Raw genomic sequence first — 25,920 nt, 5'->3', positions numbered from 1 at the left:
ACACTTTTTTGATGCAAGAGATGGCATTTAGGAAGGAGAGAGGAAACGTAATCTGCCATGCAGTCACTATTGCTCTTCTCTTCCTTTCTTCCCTTGATGCACCGCAAACTCACTAAATCCTTCCCATCAACCAAAGTGTGAGATCAATAAGAGAAGAGAAGTGACTAGGTATGAGTGTGTCCTTTTAGGATAACTGCTGACTATTAATGAGCCCACTAATATTTCCAATGTCAAATCAGTTGCCTATTATTGCTCACACATGTGTAACAGAAAAGGTGACGGTTGGGGGCAGAGTTTCCTTTTCTTCACGAATGCCGATCAAACTAAAGAAAAAGAAAAGGAGACTCTGTCAGTGGGGAAGCATGTATAAACTGTGATATATACAAATTAATTCACTGTAATGAATTCTTAAAGTTATTTGTAAAGGCTTAAATCATGCAGCATTGTATATAGAAAATAATGTGTCAAAAATGTCATACTTCGCTTTTTAATGGTTCATTAATATTGAATAGCATACAGCCATACGTAAATCACTCAGAGTGAATACCCTGCCTAATGGAGTTATGCATTAATTCTTAGTGCATTCTATCTGTTGAGAGACGGAAGATGAATGAACATTTATTAACAGGTATTGAAATACAAATTATATTTAAGGATGTGTCACCCCCCCTTCCACCTCCGCACCATAAGTCTTTTTCCCCTCACTATTTCTATTACCCAAGTGCTGTAGACCAACTTCACAATTTGACAGACAATGATTTAAATATTATAAGTAAGGTACAGATATTCTGCCTATGCTCTTCCCCTTGCCTTTCTACCTGTACAGAATGTTTTGAAACCCTTAAAAGCAATGGCAATTAATACTTTTGTTATCAAAACTATGAATTATACTGAAAGTTCTTCTCATAAATACAGTATAACAAGAAGACTTAAGACTTTTTACAGTTGCAGAAACTTATGTCAATGTTGATCATCATTTCGAACACAAGCTGGTTCATACAGACCTGGAAAATGGCAGAGTTACATGCAGCTGGTAAGAAAGAGCATCTCAGGTGTGACTATAAGTTGCAACGAACAACAAACAACTCTACTCACATATGACACTGAGAAAAGCAGGACTCTAACCCAGGTTGCATTGGCGAGAGGCCACTCATTAGCAGCACACACCACCCACGCTTTCGAACTCCAAATTTTGTATAGATGTAAGAACAGAGAAAGTATCCATTTGATCACTATTTTTGCAGGGACGATACCAAAGTAGAAATCAATGCAGATTTGATTGTCGGCTGTGATGGAGCATATTCTACTATCAGAAAAGAAATGATGAGAAAACCAAGGTTCGTTTCTTTTACTATAGGTTCATGTTGTAAGCTATTATACATACAGTAGGCTGATCAAGTTCTAAGTTAATACAGTAATTCATTTATCACCATTTGCAGATTTGATTATAGTCAAACCTATATTCCTCATGGATACAAAGAATTGCGCTTGCGACCCACCCAAGATGGCCAGGTACCAATCCAGATGTCTGTTGTAGTCACTATTTTTGTGTAAAGATTTTTAAACCTTATCCTCTTCTCAGGATTGTAAAAATCAACATTGAAAGTTGAGCGCTGTGTGCATAGAATATCTAATGTAGTGGTAGAGTGCGTGAGTGAAACGTTTCCCCAACTAGATATCAGGACACTGACTGCACTGCTTCCAAGCTTGTTGGATATTAAATATGTAAATATCTAATGCTTAAATATGATTTAATAGTTTGCAATAGAAGTCAACTATCTACATATTTGGCCCAGAAACACCTTCATGTTAATTGCTCTTCCAAACCAAGTAAGTTTAAACTTCATGGCCTGGTTGTACGAATGGTGAATAATGCTATCTGACGGATAAATCTTATCCACTGGATAAATTTATTGGATAACAGCATTGACTTATCCACTGGATAAGGATTTATCTGCCGGATAGCGCTATCCACTCTTCGTACCAAACTGGGCCCAGAAGATATCGGCCTGAACTAGAATATGAAGAACTTCATTTTTCAAAAGTTTCATTTTTACAACTTATACATGTACATTGTACATTTAGAATATTCGTAACTTGATCATTTTTCACCTCAGGGTTTTTTTTAACGGGTCATGTGTTCGCGGAACCAAATTATGTTACTGATAATTTTTACTTTGCTTATTCACAGGATCGTTCATTTACCTGTACACTTTTCTTTCCGTTTGAACAGTTTGACATGCTCACTAATAGGGTAACGTATACTATGTAGTTTTACTTTCAAATGCAACATTACTTTGTGGTGTAACCATTGTATGACGTACTGTTGAATGCGCACGCTCTGTGTGGTGTTGTAATCATTGTATGACGTACTGTTGAATGCGCACGCTCTGTGTGGTGTTGTAACCATTGTATGACGTACTGTTAGATGTGCACGCTCTGTGTGGTGTTATAATCATTGTATGACGTACTGTTAGATGTGCACGCTCTGTGTGGTGTTGTAACCATTGTATGACGTACTGTTGAATGCGCACGCTCTATGTGTTGTAGCCATTGTATGACGTACTGTTGAATGCGCACGCTCTATGTGTTGTAGCCATTGTATGACGTACTGTTAGATGCACACGCTCTATGTGTTACAGGCATTGTATAACGTACTGTTAGATGCGCACGCTCTATGTGTTACAGCCATTGTATGACGTACTGTTAGATGCACACGCTCTATGTGTTACAGGCATTGTATGACGTACTGTTAGATGCACAAGCTCTATGTGTTACAGGCATTGTATGACGTACTGTTAGATGCACACGTTCTATGTGTTACAGCCATTGTATGACGTACTGTTAGATGCACACGCTCTATGTGTTACAGGCATTGTATGACGTAGTTAGATGCACACGCTCTATGTGTTACAGGCATTGCATAACGTACTGTTAGATGCACAAGCTCTATGTGTTACAACCATTGTATGACGTACTGTTAGATGCACACGCTCTATGGGTTGATTTTACTGACAGCATTTTGTTTTCTTCTATGCACGCTCAGAGCGTTAAATATTTGATGATCTTATATTCTTTGTTTTTCTAGGAAGAGGTTATCAAATTTTTTTCAAGAGAATTCCCAGATTTTAAAGATCTGATGGGAGAGTGAGTGCTCTACATTTTTTTTAATAGTTAGCCAAGCTAAACATGCTTTTTTGCATTATTCCTAATTATTTGCTTTATTCTTTATCACAGAGAATACTTGGTAGAAGAGTTCTTCAAGAACCCAACAGGGCCTATGGTCTCCATCAAGGTACGAATCTAATACTTTTAATATTTCTGCCTGTCTGTGTTATTAGTGTGCTTTACCATTATCACCTCTGCTTGGAAAATTAAAATTTAGTCCCGCTCAAAAATCACCTCCTTATACTTCCGCGTAGAGCTAATCGTCGTGGATGGCCGCTTGAAGAGAACAGCTCAAATTATCCGCAAAGCAACAACCACTCCCCTACAAATTACTAGAAACATTTTTTAAACGCACTGGAATCGATACAACCATCTCTGAGGTCTTCTGTTTGAACATAAGCGTGCTTTTTCGTTGTAGTGCAAGCCGTACCACGTGAAGGACAAGGCAGTGATCATGGGTGATGCTGCTCATGCTATGGTGCCATTTTATGGACAAGGAATGAACTGCGTAAGCAAGATTTTCGTTTAATTGTCTTCCAGCTCGTCATTTCAAAACCTTTTACCGTTTCAAATGATATAATTAATAATTATTTTTTTGATATTTGTGTCGTATGAGGGCTAATTTGGACTCGGGATTTCTGTAATTCATGATCCAGTCATTGGCAGGTCATTTGAACTGCATGTTTTTTTTTATTTAATCATTTTTATTATTTATAAAATAACTGTTATAGATCTCGCGTTCTGATTGGTTGGGAGCGCGTGCTTAATGAGAGCACACAGCACGCGCGCGCACTTTCAGTTGCGTCATTCCTTTGCAAAATAACGGCTATTGTATTCTGTATTTTATAAGTAAAAAACTTGCTGTGTGTTGTGTGGAGTGTCTAGAAGAACTCCGCTTCGCGTCGTGCTTCTCCTACATATCACTTTTCTCATATTCTGCCAACCCCTTCGTGCTGTATAACTGCACACAGCTCGCGCGCGCGTTTTCTATTTTTTCTTCTTCAATAAAAAACGCGCTCGATGTGCTGTGTGGAGTGTCTAGACTCTCTCCGCTACGCGACGTGCTACTCCTAACACTTCTCTCGTGTTCCGGAAATCCCCGCTTGCTGTATAACTGCACACACCACTCGCGCGCGTCTTCTATTTCTTCAATATTTACATATTTTTTCATAGGGTTTTGAGGACTGCCTCGTTCTTGATGGACTCGTGGAGAAACACAACAATAACATTGGTGAGTTTTAAGAACCATACTGTAACTGGCTTTGTTACACAGTAAAACGTGTCCTTCAACTCCGATGCAACAAGATCTTTTTGAGCCCTCTTAGTTCATCCTAGTTTTTATACCTGTTGGTTATTTTGTTTATAATGCACTCAACAAAATTACTCGATTCTGATTGGACAAAAGGAGTACAATTAAATCATAAATTGTACTCTGTAGAGTCCAATTAAGTTGCTCAGTTTTGTTGAGTGTATTGTATTGTAAACAAAAAATCGCACAATCCGATGGGACAAGATCTTTTCGAACCCTCGTAGTTCATTCTAGATTTTATACCTTAATAATATGATGAATCGACATCGCACCGAGAATACAAAAAAAAATCACTAAACAAACAAAACAGATATATTTGTTGTTTATGTTGGACTCGGAGACATTCAGTCATCGTTAAAAAACCGCTTAAAAGGGGCCAACTAAAAACGAACAAATAAATAAAATTAAAACTGTTTGAAAGAGAAGTGAAAACGTTTTTTATAACTCATATATGTGGACGAAAGCTAAACTTTTTTTTTTTTTTTTTAATTTTTATTCGATTTTCAGGAGCAGCCTTGGCTGACTATTCCAGAACAAGAAATCCTGATGCTGAGGCAATTTGTGATTTAGCGATGTATAACTATATTGAAGTACGTCAATTGCATTTTTAGATTAAGTAAACCAAGCTCAGCAAGTGCTTAAAGTTTTCGCAAATTTAATGTGCGTCTTACTGCTTCCAATTTGTGCTTCTTTTTTGCTTGTGTATGTAAAATACGATTCCGCTACGCGATAATGTTAACTCCGTCTTTGATAACTAAAATTTTCTAACTTAGATATATCTCATCTATCTCAGATGCGCTCATCCGTCAACTCGACTCTCTTCTTGGCAAAGAAGAAATTGTACAGTTTTCTAAACAGCTTGATGCCTAAAACTATCATTCCCTTATACACCATGGTAAGGTTATAACAACTTAGACTTACCTGTGGAACTTCGCATCAGCCGAACCTAATGACATCAAAGAAGACCGACTTGTTTTCCATTGTTTTAAATGCGTTTGGCTCATGTATAGTTCGACGTTTGATCTGAGCCTTATACTATAGTAAATGGGATCAAAACGTTCTGTCATTTCGCGCCTCATGTGGTTATTAGCATAGAAATTTAAAATCTAAGTATTGCCATAAATGGCAATTTGTTCTTCGTTTTGTTTTTTTTGTTTTTTGTTTTTTTTTTTTGTTGGTATTTTTTTGTATGAAAAAATTTGCCTATCACAGTAAAATGTAAAATGTGAAGTGTTTGAAAAAGACTTCTAATATGTGGGAATAACCTTAACGACGACAAGCAATCAGGAATCCATTAACTCGAATTTAACTTTGATCTTCAATATCTTTAAGAGTTTTGCGGCTATGCCATTAAAACATTCATTGCATTTTAATGCTTTCCAGTTAATTCTTGTTGCAAGTTGAAAAAATAAATTATTATTTTAAAACTGCATTAAAGAGACCTATACCATTTCAACAATCCTATGCACAAAGAGGTTGTCACCAGTCTTTCTTCGAACATCAGGAAGGCAAAGTCTTTTCTTTTCTTTTCTTTCTTTGAAAAAAAAGTTTGATTGTTTTTGTTTTCTCAAAGGTGACGTTTTCAAGGATCCCATATCACATTGTCATCGAGAGGGACAAATTCCAAGAAAAGGTAGGAAAGAAAATTTGTGAAAGAAATTAGAATGAAATTATTTCAATCTCATGTCGAAGGAGCTAGCAAAGGTAGCTACACATCTTTTACTTTTTGTGAAAATATATTCATACTTTATTTTATTATCGCTAGATATGATTTTGTTTTTTGGATATTTCATTTGGCCTCTACAGCACAGTGAGACAAAAAAAGTTAAAGTGCTACTATGACGAAAATCGCTCAAACTTGGATTCAGCTGAAACTTCCTAAGAATACTCTTTAAAGGTCCAATAATCACTGTATGAAGTGTTTTCTCGATATTCAGGACGAAAGTATGATATTTTTACGATTATTTTTTGGAGTCTGTGACGTCATACACTCAACATCAAACATTGCTACATATATTTCTTTGTATATAAATCCTTAATTTATTTTATTCCTATGAAGGGTGGCTAATGTGCTAATTTCACATTACTTGTGACTATAATTTCTATTTTGGGGTGTTTGGGTATTTCTTTCTCCCTTTACTACTGATATTTTGATCATAAACTACAAAGAAATGTATGGAGCGATGTTCGATGTTGAGTGTATGACGTCACAGACTCCAAAAAATAATCGTAAAAATATCATACTTTCGTACTGAATATCGAGAAAACACTTCATACAGTGATTATTGGACCTTTAAAGAGTATTCTTAGGAAGTTTCAGCTGAATCCAAGTTTGAGCGATTTTCGTCATAGTAGCACTTTAAATGTGATGCTTGAAATGATCATGGTTATTGTTCTTACAAAATGTTGAATAAAATCGATCTCCAAACTCAATCGGATTTTAATAACGTTGCCTATGAGCAGCAGGTAGGGGGACTCGCGAAATCCAAAACGCTAAGCTCCGATTTTCGCGGGTATTACAGGCGTCAAAGGCCCCTCCGAAAACACGCGTTCCCCGCGGGAATTACCCGTGTTCTGTTATATGTTGCGCGACGATTTCCTTACTGCTGCTATGTTGGGGATTAAAGGTAGCCGAAACGATGGGCAGGGTCGTAAATGAGGGTTAAAATATTCCTTAGATATAGATGGACGCCATCAAAAGCATTCAGAACAAAACTGTGCGCAAGCTCAGAACCCGGGTGTTGGACAACTTGGACGCCGACTTTGCCTTCACGACATTTATGGAGGGAGATACAGATGAAACTATGAATTACGAAAGGGCCGAAAAGATAATCAACGTAATGCCCGAAGGTAATTACCGCCTGGAGTTGACGTTTATAAAGTACTTGGACGGCGAATGGGTGATAGAAAAGGGCCGTAATCCAATACGGGCGTCTGGTAAGCAGAACCTGTTCGTTTTAAACAAGCACACCCGTCCGGGAGCACTTGAGGGAATAGACATGTTGTTCTACGAGGTCGCTTACCCGGTTACCGTAGTCATTTACGGCGCGTATGAAATTAAGGAGCCGGACGTTAAGAAGTTAAAGCCAATGCGACATCCTGGTAATTGTGTCGGGAAGTTGGTGAGAGAGTTCTTTGAGGATTCCTCTCGTGGTGGTAAGCTTACGTTGAAGAGAAGAGAAGCCATCAGGAAATGGGAGCATGCCACGCGTAGGGCCGGAGCAACGATAGACAACATCAAAAAGCTGGAGGTTGCTTTAGAAAGGCGCATACACGTCAAGGACATCACGGACGGGTTTATTTACCCCGGGACCCATAAGTACGGCGGCCGTGGTGCGCCCATAGTCATCTACCAGTACAACGGGCACGCGTGGCGAGAGCTACGGTTCCCAAAGAAGAAAGAAACGAAGGTCTACGAGGCCTCGCCGTTGGTGAACTTAATTCATGAGAACTCAATATGGTTGATGGATTCGGAAGGAAGTCAGTTCATGACGCAAGACGGTACTCTTTACCGGCCCAAGATTGAACACCAGCGCATCCAGAGCGCGTGCGAGACCCTGGGCGAAGACTTCTCGGACGAGGTCCTGAGCTCCCGTAGCTTGGACTTCTTAGCTGCCAAGAAGAGAAACGGCTGGAAACCCACCCCAAAAGAGTTCGGAGACATAGCTAAAGCGTGCGTAGAACACGGCCACGGCGGCTTGTGGAACATGGAGTACGACGAAGACGAATACGTCTCCTTAGACATGAAGCACTGCTATCCTGCGTCATTTAAAGGCCTGGGGGATTGTAAGGAATATTATGATAGATACGGGCATCCAGACTCGCAATTCTTTCGTGTGTCCTTAGACGGCAGCTACGACGCGCCAGCAACGGGGTTCGTCAGGCTAACATCTTGGAAGTTAGCAAAGGGCCTGCATCCAATAATTTACGCATGGTATGGAAAGCATTTGCAGGAGAAAGAATGGATGCCTGTGCCCTTACTGAAGTTCCTCGAAGAACGTAAACTACTCACCTACACCGCGCATGAAGCCATACTTTGCCATAGCGCCTACACGAAGTGGTTGCCAGAACACAACCCCACCGCGAGGATTGTCATAGGAAAGTTCACGCAAGGTGCTAAGGAGGGTGAAAAACATATGCAGCGACGCCTAATAACAGACGAAGGCGAACTAAGTTTCCTCATCAAGCGTGCCCATGAACAAGGAACGATGGTGTCCGTGGAGAAGTGGGACTATTTCATAGAAGCCGAGCAAAAAGAACGCAAATGGAATGCGCTGTGTTATTACCAGGACCATCGACCACAGTATTACCATCTGCGTGCCAGCATGCTCGCATATGCGCACATTAACCTTCTCGCAATGCTCTTGCGGTTTGACAAAGAAGACATTCCACGCGTAGCCACGGATTCCTTATACGTGAAACCGCACGTATTGGAAAAGATGAAGGAATTCTACACTGCCGATGAACTCGCAGAAAGTGGCCAATGGCGCGTCAAAGATGAAGAAATAAGGTCTTGGAGGGCACGTGTAGAATATCACGGGGGCACCTCCGGTGCCTTGCACACCCAGGGCACCGTAACGCCTACCAAAGAGCCTCTACCTTCAGTTGCCGACCCCATTTCCTACCAACGCTTCTCTTACCTCTACGGTACGGGAGGCAGCGGTAAGACGACGCGTGTGTTAGAACTCTTTCCGGCCTTAAAAGTGCTAACTCTAACGCATCGTTTGGAAAGAGAACTCTGCGAAATGGGCCACGACGCTCAAACGTACCACAGCTTCTTTCGTTGGAATGGCCAAAAGTGGGTACCTGAAGCTATCCACGACATACCTCCGGTGATACTTTGGGATGAGATTTGCACCGTTCCTTTAGAAATCCTCAAAGAATTCGTAGAATTCCTCCGTGGAAAGTGTCAAGTAATATTCGCCGGAGATCCCTGCCAGCCTCCTCCAATAGCCGGAGAGATGCCCCACGAATGGCTGAAAGATTTCATAGACCATGCGGAGGAAATCAACACAGATTACCGCAGTAAGGATCAAGTAAGAAACCTGAAAGCGGAATTAAGGGGCCTCAGTGACGCCGAGCAATGCAAAACACTGCGCAAACGCATACGAGCGAAGAAATACGAGGACTTTCTATACGCCTGGCACCCTAAGGATCTGGTGCTGAGCAGTAAGCGTGCAGCACAGTCTCGCATACAAAAGGATTTGCTAAATATACACCGAGAGCGCTTCCCTACGCATCCCGTACCTGTTTGCTACAAACCCCACGACACCCGCATGCAAAAAAGAGACGTCTGGGTACCTGGTACCGACATCCAACTGCAGAACGCAGTAACGCACGATAAAGCCTGGGTACCCATAGAAAAGGTGGAAAAAATAACCTCCCATCCAGACTGGCGCTTGGGTTATTGCATGACAGTCCATAGTGCGCAGGGGCTTACCATAAAAGAACCCTTATGGATCATAGACCAGCGGCTGTGTTGGAGCAACCTTATCTACACCGCCGTAAGCCGCGTAGAATATGCCAAGCAACTAAAAAGAGCCTGGGGTCCGCAACTGCGATACGACCGCACCCCCGAAGACATAGCCAAAGAGAATATCGCCAAGAAACTCCTTCGCTACAAGCGGCACGACGAAGAAAAGAGTACGGATCCCCGCTATGCGGGGGTCAAATTCGACCTATGCGTGGACGACGTCTATAAGAAAGGGGCAAGGTGTGCCAAATGTAACATACCTCTACTATGGAGGTTTGACCCAAATGACGATCAGCAGTTCTCCGTGGATCGCATAAATAATAAACGCGGGCATTGTAGAGGCAACGTAAGACTGACATGCCTAGAGTGTAATCGGGCGCGTGGAGCAGCACTACTCTGAGTCTTTGGGGACTATGAGCAGCTCTTCCTTGACAAATCCACGACTTGGGCCATCTAGGTAATACAACACGGGTTGCCCTTCCTTGGTGACGGACTTCGAAATCTTATACGTTTCCAGGGACCAGTTAGGATCCGTGGCTCTCTTACTGCCACCTTCAAGTTCCCCCGGCTGATAGAGGTGCCTGACCACTATGTCGCGGGGGAGCTTTTTTTCCTTCAGTCCGACCGCCCTCGAACTTCTGACGTAGGACTTGTGTTCCACGTGTTTCTTTTTTATGGCATCCTTGGGTTTCATTCCCGTAGCCCTGGCCGCCTCGTTGTTCAAAGCCGCGACGACCTGGGGGAGCCGCTGAGTCCATTCCCTGTTGCGTTTGGAGGAATCTTCCAGCTCTTTCCAATACTGGTACCCAAAGAGACGCTCGGCCAGGGTCTTATTGAATCTTTCGACGATGCTCTGACCCCTGTGGTACTCTGCTTCGGCTCTCCTAATTTTAGTGCTGTGGTCTTTCAGGGTCTTAGTAACCACGCCCATGAACTCCGTCCCCGCATCCACTTGCAGCAGCTTAGGCCATTTCAAGACGCGCTTATAAATCCTACCTAGGGCTTCTGCGACTTCCCCAGAATCCTTGCTGGTTATGGGTTCGGCGTCCTTGTATCTGCTTGCGATATCAACTACGGTCAAAGCGTACCTATAGGTCATTTTTCTCACCTTGTCGTGCGGCAAGAAAAGCAAATCCGCCTGATGAACTTCATTGGGGGCATTTACGGTAAAGCTGGGCCTGGGAATGTACTTGGGCACGGGAAGATAAACCTGCCAGAGGGTTTGTTTTCTTAGCCAGTTCTTAGCCGTTTCTTCTGATACCCTGGCCGCGGTCGCGAGTTTCTTGATGGCCGACGCTCCTCTCCAATAGCCTTCGGGCCCATAGTAAATCCTTTTAAGTTTGTCCCCTGTTCGACCCATTATATGAATTCCAAAACAAGATTGATCTTTCGCCCGTTGAAATCCACCGTCTCTCCGTCCACTTTAATGGTGATGTTTATGCTTTCTACCAAATGAGACAAGTCATAGCTCAAAGAAATGGGAGTGTATTCTACTGGGTCAAATGGATTACCTTTGGGCAGAAACTTGGACATAAGAGAAGACTTTTCTCCATTGCTGTAACTATTGACCAAGTCGCAATAGACTTCGTAAGAGGATGCGACTTTCCATTTCACAGGTATGGCTGTGTTGGTAATTGTCTTGCCTGAGGCACATAATAAAGATCCCAATGGGTCAGACTTTCCAAAAGTTACTGAATAGTTTGACATATTATGTTTGAGGGTCATTTCGTGCGGTAATCCCGTGGTGAGAGTATAACCGTGTTTTGCTAATTCCTTGGCCAGTGTGATTGGTGTGTAATGTCCATCGGGCAGCAATACGGCTTGATAGTTAGATCCTCCTGTATGCTCAGTGACTATGCCCCTAATCAGGTTATACCAAGAATTGTACGAAGAGCAACTTATGAGCCGAACCTTATGTGCTTTGATGGGGGGATTCAAGTAAGTGGTAAAGTCATTCTTGTCGCTTTCCAAAAAGACGATCATATATTACAGGGGACAAGTCCCCTTCTAGTGATCTGAGCGCAGCTCAGAGCAAATACGCCAAAGCTACGCCTCCTGCCAGCCCTGCGATTCCTACGAAGACCAACTCACTATCTTTTTGTTTCTTAGAAGGCTGGTAGTAATTCTTGAACTGAGGCTTTCTCAACCCCGTCGATGCCGCCGGGTGTGCCTGAGCATAGAGTTTAAAGGCGTAGTCTGTGTTTTCGAAGTTCTTATCCGCCTGCATCCTGTCTTGGTAATTCTTGTCCAACCAATCCCTGTAAGCTTGTCTTTTTTCATTCCAAGCCGCCACGTCTCGCTGATATTTCTCCAGCGCTAAGTCGTGTCTCTTCCTTTCGGCGGCTAAATCTCCGCTTTTGTCGCCTCTGACTAATCTATCCAAATATTGACCACCATAATTAGCCCCCGTGAATGCTAAAGCTGCAATAACTCCACCTGCGACCACGCTAGCCATTATATATTAGAAAATCACAGGGATTTTCACACCGTAGGCAGGTACTTTTCTTTCTGTAGGTAATTTCTTAGCATGATGGCCCCGCCTACGGCAGCGGTCATTTTAGCAAAATTAGCGAAGCTCTTGCTTGGGTCTTCAGTAAAGTCTTCTTTGAGCACTTTCTTACCTACCCAACCAATACCCGCAACGATGGAAGTAATAATAGCTGCTTCTTCAACAGTTTTCAACAACGCGGTCGACATTATATTACAAAGCGAGAAGGTTATTACTCCATTTCAGGGATCTTACTTTTTCTAACAGCCGGCTCCACAGGTGCGTGCACGGGCGCGTGATATGTTGGTGGTTCTACCTTTTGTGATGCCCGCCATTGTAAGTAGAGGCTGCCTGCTGCTATAGCGACTCCTAACGCGCCGATGACGTACCCAGGATTAATAAAGGATTCCTCTTCTTTTTCCTCCACCTTTTCTTCTTTCTTTGCTTTGTTCTTCCTGTTCATCTCCGCGAGCTTCTTTCCGGCAGCGACTCTGCCTGGAGATTTAGCCTTGGTAATCTTCTGCTCCTCTTGGGGCTGCTCTACCTTCGACTCTGGTTCACTCATTTATATCTAAGGACTTGAAGGACTTGATAAGTACTTGAGAATGACTTAAGGACGACTTGGAAATAACCTGGGCGCGACCTGACCAAGTACTTAGGGATGACTTAACTAAGTACTTGAGGCGACTTGATCAGGTACCTCAGCAAGTGCCGCCTGGAAGACCTTTTCGACTTCTCTATCCTTCTTGAAGTCCTTCCAAGAGGCACCAAAGGTGCCCGCAAGTTCCTTCAAGTCGACATGCTGAGCTACGTGCAAAGCCGCAGAGGCGACTGCCATTAACTTACCACACTTCAAAGACAACCACCCGCAGGTTATCTTAAGTTCTTGGGTGATGACATAGTCCTCGCTTATGTCCTTCCGCAGTTGCTCCACGTCGTCTATGGGCAGCGCAAGTCCAAGCAATTTAGTTGCAAGTCGGATAGCGGAGTCTGCTACGGCGTCCGTGGTCTTACTTGCAAGGGCAGCCTCGTACCTCTTATGGAACTTCTTAACTTCCTCTTCTGACAACTTATTAACCTGCTCATGGGTAAGTTCCTTGCCTATCATTTCTTTACACTTCCCCGAAGACACAAGGATGTTGAGTTGTTCCTTGAGGTTACTTTCATCTAACTGTGTGGGGACTTCATCTAAGAGCTGCTCAATGTCCATATATGTTAATGGAATACGGAAACCTCAAAGAGAAGATCATCTTGGAATGTTGGTGCGTTTTTAAATGCCGCATGTAGTCGTGTAACTGTTCCTTGGATATCTCACCGCCGTAGTCGCTTAAGATGGTTTCCAGGTCAGACTTACTTGGAGTATAAAATACTACGAGAGAGCCTATGTTTTCCCTGAAGGGTTTAGAGACACTGGTAAGCTGCTGGGAAAGCAACCAAACGCTGATATTGTCGTGTCTGCCGCTAAAGGCGAGCTTCACTAATTCGGAGGTGCGCCTTTTTACGTCATCCCCGCAGGCGATGTCATCCAGTATGAGGAGTGTCTGTGTATCTTTAGGGAATTGTTTGTGCCAGAACTTCAAATGGCTGGATAACTCGTTAGGGTCTAAGATATCTACGAAGAAGTCGTCATCTTTCACTCCTATGCCCGTCCAGGTGCGGTTATTCACGTAGGTGGGGCATAATAGCACTATGTAGTCGAAGCGGTATCTAAAGGGTCCTAATAGCTGCTCCACGACGAATTGGGTCTTTCCGCAGCCGGTGGGTCCTACTATCAGAGCGTTACAAGGCATGTGATCTGGGTTCATTTATATTTAAACTTATTCGCTAAAATATATGGAGCCAGTGGAAGCAGTGCAAAGAATTGTCGCTGACGCAAAAGATAAAAGAGACATCATAGAAATGCAAAGGGAGGAGATAGACCGGTTAAAAGAGCGCGTGCAGGAGTTGTACGATGAAATGTGCGGTCTGAAGCGTGCAGAACGGTTTGGCGCGCTGATAACGATGGCAACGTGGGCTAAGGAGTCCGTTAAGGACTTCATGCGATATCCCCTGTAGAATGTTGACAATAAGGTTAAATCTTTGTTAAGGATGCCTGGAAACTATTTAAAAAGTGTCTCAGAATGTTGACAATAAGGTTAAATCTTTGTTAAGGATGTTAAATGGAGGCTAAGATACTGTTAAGTATATATGGACTGTTTGATGTGTAAAAAGGTGTTCAGCACCAAACAAAGACTGCAATACCATGTTCGGCATGGAGTTTGCACGAAGAAGCCAATTAGTAAGGTTTGTAAGGATTGCGGTAAGGAATTCAGCACCGTTCAAAAGATGCAACAACATCAGGATAAACGCATTTGTGGGCTTTGTAAGGACTGTAATAAGGAATTCCACAACCCCTTCGAAATGCAGCAGCATCTGAAAAGGGGCGTCTGTAATCGAACCAGACAGTGTAGTTTCTGTAATAAGATACTTAGTAGTCGTCAACGTTTACAGACGCACCGGAGAACGCATGAAGTGAATTATAGGTTTCTCTCCCGCGCTTACGACTTGGAAGGCGTGGATTGCTACCAATGTGCGGATTTGATGTGTCGCTGCCCGCATAAAGAGGATTACTTAAGGAATCGCATAGATTACCATAAGAAGATAGTCCGTACTTTCCCCTCTTTTGAACGCGCCGAAGGCGTTCCATGGACTAAAAGGGAGTATTGGAGGCAGGAGTGCGATCGTTGTGGTTGTGTTAGAGAAGAGGAACATATCTTCAACTGTCTTAACAAAGATTTAACCTAAACGTCAACATTCTGAGACACTCTTTGAAATAGTTTCCAGGCATCCTTAACAAAGATTTAACCTTATTGTCAACATTCTGAGACACTCTTTGAAATATATGATACGCAATAGCATTTCTTGGGGCCTTTAATAGTAAAGCAGGGTTTGTGCAAAGAGTCTCAAATCCTGATCTTATTTTTCTTGTTGTTTGTTAGGGATCAACAATACCTCAACAAATCAACAATAAAAATAAGGACCCCTTTTAAAGGAGGTTGCAGGATAATGAATAAGAATAGGAACCCCTTTGAAAGAAGAGCGGTTCTTGTGTCCCAAGAGATGTCGTAGCAAAGTACGACTTGCGCAAAGAGTCTCAAATCCCATTCTTATTTTTCTTGTTGTTTGTTAAGTATCATCAACATTTAACAAAACAACAATAAAAATAAGGACCTCTTTTTAAAGGTATATGCTAGCCTACGCAGCCGCATTCTTTGGAGGATTCCTAATCGCCCTTTCAATATATGGACTGTATTACATGCGAACTACCAAGCGACTGCATAATCCCTGAAACCCCCGCAATTCGTGAGGAGAAAAAATACACCTGCCTTCATTGTGGCAAGGTATTCCCCGAAGGATCCTTTGTGGGACATTGGTGCTCCGCGGATCCTAAAGCGCAGCGGACTTTAGCAGACGCGCTAGTAAGCTGAGGAACGAAGCTTAGCTATGCAGAGGACTCTCAGGCTCATACTTGACTACGTCAAATACCCACCTGCCATCCTTTTTACCATGACTCATGACATGGGTAACGTCCTGCCCTTCGATGGCGTACCTTATCCTATCGGGCGCCCAAAGGGTGTATGTTCTTTTTTTATTCTTTAAGACCAAACGCAGGCGATCGATGTCTTCGAAGACCACGTAATTCTTTATCTCGTAGATTTCCCCTACGGTCAAATCGCGCCAGTGCGTTTGTATGAACTTTAACTCGTTAAATTTATCCTTATCCATTATACCTATGGAATATTCTCAAATGCGTTGCCAGAGTCTGCGCGCTTTTAAAGCGCTTGCAGCACCACCTACATGGCAGGCGAATTCCTTGTGCATACTTCGTGATCTCCCTGCAAATGACATCGTAGTCGCTGCTAATCATTACTTTATAACCGTTTTCTTCATACCTCTGTAAGAGGCGGCGTTGATCCTCGGATAATACCCCGTTGCCTTTTGGAGTCTTCAGCTCGATGCAGAAGCCACGGTAATGGGTGTGCGCATTCAGGATGAGCAGGTCGGGTTGCCCTCGCTGATATCCTTTCTGCCAGCACTTTATGCGCTTTCCATCCGAATCCTGCAGTTCGCCTAGACCAGGGGTCACGAGCATTTGGGGGTAAAACCTGCGGATGTAATCAACCACTTTCTTATGCAGGTCGAATTCATTTTCGATCTTAAATACCAACTTGTTTGGACCGTCAAACCGCTTTTCTATTGCATATCGACCGTCCTTACGCAGCGCGGGTAGGACTTCCTCAAAGACCCAATCACGAAACTCCACAGCTTTGGGTAGTTTGGAGCTAAATATCAGTTCGTACAAACCAGGTTCGGATATAAACACGGAATGTGGTTGCGTAGTAGGGGAGCGGTGATTTGAAGCCCCTTGTAGATCAACCCATCTTTTCTGGTATTTCTCAGATACGTGTGCTCTAATTGCATCTCTAGGGCGCTCATAGCCCAACGCCAAAGCCACCTCCTTTGCTTTAAAGTAAGGCTTGTCGCCTTGCACTATGCATTGCAGTTTGGTTTCGTTGTTTTGAAATACGCGAAGCATATTATACGTAAGGAATATTTTAATAGGCAACGCTCTTTAGCTGATTCATTTCCACGCTCAGTTGCGCGTCAGACACCACGAAAACGTAGCAGTTTATTTTGTCGCCGTCGCTCGCACTGGCGTTCTTGGTGCGCTTGATCTCCAATGTTATACCATCCTGGGTGTTTACTAGACGTAAACCCTGGCCATGTAGGTCTTCGTCGTTAATGGTGCGCATATCGATCCATAACGCATATTTATCCTTAAAGAATTCCTCAGGGCTAATTTGGTCGCCAAACTTGCGCATTGCCTCCCTGTACACGTCTGCGGGCTTTATTCCCTGCGAGTAGACCTTGTTTGGAACCCCGTTAATATTCACGCCGACGTTAGTAATGTTGGGGTTATGAAAGGCTTCGGAGTCGCGCTTACCGGCCTCGTAGGGTTTGGCGAACACCAGCATCAACCCCGTGAGACTTCTTCGAGGGAGGTTAATGCTTTGGTTGATAACCTCATCCGTCTTATCCAAGAAGCTAAATGTCTTATACATCACTACGTGGTCGTAAAGGAATGCCTTTCCGGCGCTATATTCCATGCCAGCGCTACGGGCCAGCTCTTCGCTGTATACCGTTTCGTACTGTAGCTCTAAGTTGGTAATAGAGTATGGGGTTGTTGTGGTAAGTGCAGTGCTTAGCCCACCAATGATGTTATTAGCATCTGCTAAAGTTACTTCAAACTGTAACTCGGATAACTGTCTTGGGTAATACACACCGTGATTCGTAATCACTTCAAAGTCCAGTGGTATGACATACTTGCTACCATAGGCGGTCTTTATTCGCTTTGCGTCTGCCACTGCGGTTTCTCCGCTACCGTCAGTAGGTTGCGTTTTCGTAGGTGTGCGGACCTTACGTAGAATGACACTACCAATTCCTTGTTCTATCCTTTGCGCGCGGTCAAAGGCTGTCAACCATAAGTCTTTGTACGTGGTATACAGATCGTACCTATTTAAGTCCAGCAAGGATTCCCCGGCGAACTTTACGCGCATCTTAGAAACAATGTTGCGACCCACGTTGTTAACGATAATCCTTTCATCTGTGGGGCTTGACTGTACCGCTAGGTCAAACCTCAAAGCCAAGGTGCCAGGAACTAAGACTAGGTTATCCGTTAGGCGGGGCACGCCTACGTACAAGGTTTCTCCTGGTTTTGCGCTAGAAGGTGTGAATGTGACCCGGTGAAAGGTGCGTTCTGCCTTTAGTCCGCCAACCTGCTTAGGTAATACGTTGGGATTTAACTTTGAGCTTATCATATATAATGGAAGTAGAAGGAACGGATTTTGACCCCCTTACCGAAGAAGGTCAAGTAGACATTAACGACGACGAATTTGACGCATGGACTCAAGGTGCGGAAACCGATCCCCTAGTTTACGACGCAGCCTTAGAAAACAAGTATGGTAGTAGATGGAAAAGCGCTAAGGCCGCCTTAAGACGCATGTGGGAATCAAGGAACCGCGGCAGCCCCGTCCCAGAGTACTTGGAACTTCAAAACTTGGAGCAGCCGGAGGCAGGCACGCGGGAAACCGTAGGGTGGGCAATGGAAGAACTAAGGATGCGTTATTCCCACCTTGAGGCTGACGACATAAAGCTCACAGAGCGCGGAAACAAAGTCCTAATAAGCGTTAGAGACCTGAGGTATCCCGACAAGGACCGCTGGACGAAGCCACAGCTTCTTTTCGACGAAAGTGGCTCGATTAAGGTTAACGTGGCAAGATTAAGGGGCTTCCAAGTGGCTACCCGGAGCGCTTTAGAGCGGCTGGGGACCTTAAATGAAAGGGTCGCGCTAGAAAAGCGCGCTATGGAACTGCAAAAGACGTTAAAAGAAAGGGAGGTAGAATACGCAAAGCAAACTCAGCTAATTGTCGATGCTGAAAAAAAGTTCGGTAACGAAAGAATGATGGAAATGAGAAACCAGTTGGATAAAGCCCTGCGGGAAAGGGATAAAGCGCAAAGGGACCTGGAGGAGGCTAAAGGCTCAGGCGCCTCCGTTGAGGCGCTGCGAGAAACGTTGGAAGAAAGGGAGGAAGAATACATGAAGCAAAACCAACGGCTTGCCGACGCACATAGGAGGGAAGTCGAATTTAAAAATCAAGAAATAAGTGAGCTGGTAGACCAAAGAACCCGAATTCGGCGTGAAAGGAATCAAGCACAAAAGGCTCTTAACCTCGCCCTGCAAGAGTTAGACTTAAGAAGCGAAGATGCTAATGACCTACAAACCACCATAGCCGGCTCTTTAGTGGAGCGGCAGCGGTTAATGGCTGAAATTAATACTAAGGAGGAACAAATCCGGCAAAGAGATCAGGCTATTGAAGACCTGGAGGGGCAAATAGAGCGGCAGCAAGAAGTAATCGAGGACCAAACTCGTACCGAGGAAGAAAGGGAAGCAGCTCAAAAGGAAGTAGATACGCTCGAAATACGCCTTGCGGAATTGCGGGCTCAAAAGGAAAACCTGGAAAAAGAGCTGGGGCTTACCACCAAGGAAAAGGTAAAAAGAGCCCTTTTGAAGTATGGCGTTCCACTGGCATTTGCGGTCGCTATTTCAAGCGTAGTAGGCGTGATCTTGTCCGCGCTTAAGGCTACAGGCGCGGGCGTAAAGAAATTAGGCAATGGGCTGACGGACTTGGGAAAAAAGATGGCAGCCGGTCTTCCTGGGCTGCTGGGTTCGGTCGTTTCCTTGGCACTTAGGGCCGGCGGCGAACTGTTGAAGTTTGTGGGGAATAACATTTGGATATTAGTCGTCGCTATTGGGGTGGTACTCCTGAAGAAGATGAAGGGTTAATCTTATCAGGCTTATCGTCGTCGGGTACCCGAGGCATCCTCGACTGGGGATAAGTAAAGATAGTATTCGCGCCGCCTTGATAATGCGGAACTAACGGTATGGCGGTCATAGTGCAAATCGTCTTATGATTCCAAGCAGCGTCGGGGAAAGGAGTAATGACCGGAGCAACGTTCGTTCGAATGCTGCCTTCACTTGGGTAAAATTGAAGCTTCGCATATTCGCAATTAACTATCATGTGAAAGGTTACTGGCGTTATGTCTTCCGTGCTATTCACAGGGGGTTCCGACGTAAAATGAGCCGAAATCCTATTATTATCTTTCGTCCTATAGGGTGGTAATGGGTGATCGTTCTCATCAACAATCCTAAAGCCGGCATTGCATGAGTACCCCGTCGTAATGCTAATGGTGCACACGACTACCCCCAAACCCCCAACCCTTACCCACAACCCAGTTTCATGCCATTTCTTAGCGGCGTAAAGCTCCTCCCCTAAGTAATGAAGAAACCAATCTTCTTTTACATGTGGATTCATATATTTAAAGGCTCATTACCGTAAGAGTACTAATGGTCTTGTGATTATAAGACTCATGCCTTTGGTTTTCTATGCTATTTACGCAAACGCTCCCGGTGTCGTCTACACGCATTTGCAGCTTTACTTTCCCATGGCAATCAGCAACCATATGAAAAGTCCAAACGGAATGATTTTCGGAGCTCCTGGGGTTAGGCTCTACTGAAAAATGCGTAGGCTCCCTGTTATTCGTTTTCACGCGCATAGGCTGCAGTACGCCATTCTCATCCAGGAACCTAAAGCCCACGTTGGCATGGCTGCTCGTGCCAATGCAAATGCTGCATATTATCAGCTTCTTTCCCGAGTAGTTCAAATTCACAGACATCCCCGTGACATCAACCCAAGATGCCTGGGTGTATTTTTTCTCGCCTGTGTAAGTCGTATAAACACAATGTACTCCAGCTACGTAGGGGTTGTTCATCGCCATATATAATAACTCAGACCAACACCCGCGACTGCTAGGCCGGCTTTTAATAAGTTATGGTCATATTCCTCTTCTTTTTTAGGCGCTCGGTATACTTCTTTTGTTAGCTGCACTTTCTTAGGTGGTTGCGTATGGTGCACTTTTTTAGGCTGTTCAACAAAGTGCCTTCTAAGAGTGTCAGAGTTCACGTCGTTCACCCCAAACTTCATATCCTTAGTAGCTCGTTGAAGTTTGTTGTTGTATCCTACTACAGAACCAGTATTTATAGATAAATTACTAGGCATTAACCAACAACCCGGGGCTACGGCATAGTCCAACCTCGCCTTAGAATTTTGTATAGCTAGTTGGTAACGCTGTACGCCCTTGCTAATGTCGCCCTCCAAGATTGAACTTTCGAATAGAATCAAAGCTTCGGCTCGCGTCTCTTCTGCGGCGCCGGTATTTCCAATTATGCTAGATCGGGTATTTACTTGGGCTCCCAAAATGGAATACACGTAAGCTTCTATGCTGCGATTCAAACGGGCAAGGCCGGCTCTAGTTAGTCCTTTACCTTCTGGGGGTATAAAGTTAAAGTATTGCTTCGTTTGCTCGTCGTTGGTAATTTTGATAATCAGTGGATTGGCCCCGGCATACTTACCGCCCTCGTCTTTGAACAAAGGCCCATCCCTGACTTCCTTAGTAGTTTTGGTATTTGGTTCGAAGAAGGTGCTGCTGTCGTAGGTTTCTTTGTGATACCCAGTGTCCCACTGCAACCGCAGCGTATGCACTTCCTTATCGCTTAGCTCGTGCCCACCAATCCCCCAATAAGCCCAAACGTGTCCCAGCCCATTGTTAGCGCCCACGGTGCACCTGAAATCCTTCCCTACAACACCAAACTCCTTACAAAGTCTGTCGTAGGCTGGAAAGTCGTATTTGTTATCTCTTGGATAGAACGCAGCATCTCCTGGCAGCGCAATAACACCCATCTCATGCAGTATTCTTCTAACCGTGAAGTGAAAATGAAACATAAATATTGAATTCTTCATCAAGTTTGCACTTACACCACAGCCGCCAGTGGCACACCAAACCGCAAAGTTCAGCTGCTGCGGCCAATAACGCATGTTAGGACCACTTAACCATTCATGAGATTCCTTAGCGGTGGTATGAATAATGGGCACGTTTTTGAAGATATCTCGCACCTTTAACGGAAAGGAATGGTTGTTAGAGATCCGCATGTTCAACGTTAGGTCCAAGCTTGGATGTTCATCAAATGAAACCGCGGGTATTGGATAAGTACTGCTGCCCAGCAATAATTCCTTTGACCAACCTTGCACGGGTTTAGGCTTAGGATGCTTCAGCTGAGAGTCTATCTGATCGACCAGCGTAGGTTTCAAATCCTCATTGCTGTACATTCTTTCGCCGTTGAAGTAAATCCCATCGGGTCTCCTTTCGAACTTACTAGGGTCTGCATGCGGAAACATCTTCCTAAAGGCCCTCCAATTCCAGTAGTCCCTGTTGTCGTGATGTGGCTGCTCCTCAATATCATTCCCAAAAGCGTCGTACATTAGTATATATAATGGATGTTATACCATCAGCACCTCCACTTTATCCTGATTTACCTAGGGAGGGACCTAACGAATTAAACGCGGAAAACTTTAGGCTCAACAAAGCAAACCTAATCCTGGCTTACTTGGAAGGGCAGGCAAAACTATGAAAATGTTAGGAAGAAGTACGCCAGAGCCCGGAGTACGCTGCATAAGATTGCGATAACTTCGGGGTCCATATCCGTTGTGTTAACAGGCTCTGGCGTTGCTACTTCGCTTACTGGGCCGGGAATAATCGTTGGAGTTCCTTTGGCCGGCGTTGGGGCAGCCTGTGGTATTATCTCGGCTGTTGCTACGGGTATTATGAAACAGTTGTCAAGCAAAATATCCAAGCATGACACGACAATAGCTCTGTCAAGGGCTAAAGTAAATACAATTACCGATCTTGTCTCAAAGGCTTTGCGTGACAGAAAGATAGACGACGTAGAATTCTCGCTTATTCTGGCCGAAGAGGAAAAGTACGAGAAATTAAAGACGGACATAAGGAATAAAAAAACAGTCGTAAAAGATCTTTCCGAGGAATCTCGCAAAAAGATCTACCAGGAGGCAAAAGAAGAGCTTCAAAGAAAGCTTGCTCAGTAAACATCTGCTTTGAAAAGAGCGTGACAGGATTTCGTTTACATATCGAACGACAGTCTGGAAATTACGCGTAATATTTATGCTAATTACTCATCTTATGGCATAAGATTCACTATCTTCTTGGAATCCATCCTAATAGGGGGTGGTTGGGGTCTATTTTGTAAAATATTTCGTAGATTACGTCAGGGTAATAAGGAATATCCTTATCCAGCCGACAAAACATCCACTCAGCTCTGCTCATATCAGAAACCTCGGGAATAGACTTACCAGTAATTTCAGACAAAAGTAGAGGGAATAGCTTTGTAATATTTCCCTAGTTTTAATTTTTTCAATGTCTTCCGTAGACTTTGTGGGGCTGGCTCTTCTAAGTGGTCTATGATTTTCTTCTTTACTTCGTTGTCTAAATATACCGGTCGATAACCTTGGATATGACTCATCCAGTCTCTAAAGTATTTTATTCTCTTATAAGGTGTTTTCTTACGACCTCCATTGGCGTAATACTGCTCTCTGGTAGCATTTGGTACGGCATTACGAATATTCTTACCACACTCGTAACACTGTGCTGACGTGTCGTCTTCTATTTGCATTTTCTTACCACAACACCAGAAACCCTTGGGCTTGGGTATGTTAACTTTGGATCTTAGGTAAATTATACAGAAGTCATTGGTGAACTTTTTACATTCATGCATCGTATATCCAACAAATATTTTAACTTTCGCGCTACCAAAATACCTGCGCACGGATAATTCCCGCGGGGGACGCGTGTTTTCGGAGGGGCCTTTGACGCCTGTAATACCCGCGAAAATCGGAGCTTAGCGTTTTGGATTTCGCGAGTCCCCCTACCTGCTGCTCTATGACCCCTAACTCAATCTTTTCACCATTGATTTTACATGAAGTTAAAAGTTAAATAGTAAAATATTTTTATATGATTTGAGTGATGCATCGTGGAGATATCAAGGTTTATACTTCCAGTATGTTAATGAGTGTGATGTCATAGGAGGCATTATTAAATATACGAAAAATTTACTGGGGTAGTAAAATATCCTGTATGAAACATAATTATCTTACTCATACTTATCTTACTTTTCTCATAGTAATCAGTATTTTGATTTTAAAATGATGACAAATAAACCCAAATGCCTACTGTGACATCACACTCATTAGCATACTTGAAGTATAAACCTTGATATCTCCAAGATGCATCACTCAAATCATATAAAAATATTTTACTATTTAACTTTTAACTTCATGTAGAAGCAATGCTGAAAACATTGAGTTAGGAGGTCATAGGCACTTTAACGATTGCTTTGGACTCGGCTCTGAATAATGGTTGTTCTGGACAGCCTGTCTTACATGTGACGATGTTTTTATGTTTCACTCTAGAACAATAGTTATTTGAATATCGCCATATTTCGATTCGGTGTTTTGCTTATAAGTGATGCTAAAATAAAACGACTTTTCTCAATGCTCTGTCTTCGTTTGTTCCAGGTAATCAGTACTGCTGTTCTCTGTCTCTTGCTTGCCGTTGGTGTGGGTGGTGTTGCAAAATTATGGAAGCTTATATTATAATAAAAAAAAATTGTTAGCAAGAGGTGAAAAGAAAAGAAATGAATAGATTCGGTTACTCGATTGGTTTGTCCAATTTTGAATCTGTAGACCTCGATTAAAAGTTATAAATATTTCTAGTGTAGGACACGAATAAGCGGTCATTCTGTCAGTCAGACTTAAATTAAGGCGTTTTTAGATTTATAAATTTGTTAAAGTCGGGTTACTAAAGTAAGTCCTTGTATTGTAAAAATAAATAGTCATTTTGTAAAGTATGCAAACGAAAATCAATGGGTCATCACCTTGAATACTGAAGCACAAACATTGAACCAGGAAAAGAATAATCTTATTCTCACCTTAATTTAAACAACTTACTGCATCGGACGTCACACTAGAGTTTATTTCATGACACCCCGTGTTCAGTACGACGTAAAATAAATATTTATTTATAAAGAAACGGTTAAAGATCCAAGTTTACCTTTGAGCGGCTTGCTACTCAGTGTATCCGTGCCTAAATAATTTGTTTTTTTCACGGTCTTTAGCCGGCTATTTTCGAAAACGCTTTTCAAACACTCGAAGCCGGATGTTTTCGTAAACGCTGACGTCGCTAAAGAAAAGAGATCGCAGGCTCAGGAACTATGTGCATGCTCATTTAGCTCCTATGAGCGTTTTCGTGTCGACGGAACATTTTCGCGTAAACGGTCGAAAACGATGAGAGTTTACACGAAGCCGCAAGATTTGGTTTTTTTCATTAGACAATTTCATACTAAACGCCAATCAAAACAGAAAAAGAAGTGTCACTAATGCAAGCTACGATGTTTGCTTTAAGGTGGCTGCCTACTTTTGAACGTTCGATTTGAGCCCACGATGAGCGCGCGCTCAAAAACCGCTGAAAAATCTACAAGATTTTATTGAAGAATCATACGCGTTTTGAGCTTCAACAGGGCAAAACCCTCAAATTTTGCACGGGACTCTATGTTTTTTGATAGCTCATTCGAAAAAACTCCTTAAAATCTAGGTTATATCAACATTTTAGGAAAAGTTTAAATCAGGAACACGTGAAAAAATAGATTTTTGTAGGGATTTTTGTTCGACTTTATGAGATTTTTTAAGAGCACCGAAACTACAAAATATGACAAATCAATGTATCTCTCTGTCTTTTTGTCGAAAATATCCATGTATTATTGTAGAATGATTGACTAGCCTTCATTCATGCAATCATATAGTCTGCAAATAACTATTATCTTATTAATCTTAATTTTTTTCTAATCACTTCCGGTGGCGCAATTTTTACTCCAAAAGCTCGTGCGTAGGCTTCCATTAAATGCTGATTATCTCGAAAACGAGCTCGGGACACCCTATTTTTCTTTCCAGATTTGGAATCAGCATTAAATTTCAATTC

General features: G+C 43.1%; 1 protein-coding gene across 2 annotated transcripts in view; it reads left to right on the top strand.

Moving 5' to 3' along the window:
• Positions 1-24,793, top strand: part of LOC116304775 (kynurenine 3-monooxygenase) — a 44,887-nt gene extending 20,094 nt beyond the window's left edge. The window contains exons 5-18 of one of the 2 annotated variants that reach the window (XM_089027707.1): positions 580-628; positions 946-1,033; positions 1,245-1,337; positions 1,440-1,512; positions 1,759-1,830; positions 2,192-2,254; positions 3,089-3,147; positions 3,238-3,295; positions 3,587-3,676; positions 4,342-4,399; positions 4,985-5,067; positions 5,271-5,372; positions 6,051-6,110; positions 24,462-24,793. In XM_089027707.1, coding sequence (XP_088883833.1) covers positions 580-628; positions 946-1,033; positions 1,245-1,337; positions 1,440-1,512; positions 1,759-1,830; positions 2,192-2,254; positions 3,089-3,147; positions 3,238-3,295; positions 3,587-3,676; positions 4,342-4,399; positions 4,985-5,067; positions 5,271-5,372; positions 6,051-6,110; positions 24,462-24,542 — 1,029 coding nt within the window. In that variant the 3' untranslated portion in view covers positions 24,543-24,793. The remainder of the gene's footprint in view (positions 1-579; positions 629-945; positions 1,034-1,244; positions 1,338-1,439; positions 1,513-1,758; positions 1,831-2,191; positions 2,255-3,088; positions 3,148-3,237; positions 3,296-3,586; positions 3,677-4,341; positions 4,400-4,984; positions 5,068-5,270; positions 5,373-6,050; positions 6,111-24,461) is intronic. The other variant, XM_089027708.1, reaches the window with a different exon arrangement.
• The last annotated feature ends 1,127 nt before the right edge of the window (positions 24,794-25,920 follow it).

Source organism: Actinia tenebrosa, unplaced genomic scaffold (assembly GCF_029948245.1).
Source record: "Actinia tenebrosa isolate PJP-AT-01 unplaced genomic scaffold, QUT_ActTen_1.0 PGA_scaffold11__36_contigs__length_13525064, whole genome shotgun sequence".
Taxonomy (NCBI): Eukaryota; Metazoa; Cnidaria; class Anthozoa; order Actiniaria; family Actiniidae; genus Actinia; species Actinia tenebrosa.
This window is presented reverse-complemented; position numbering and strand designations above follow the sequence as displayed.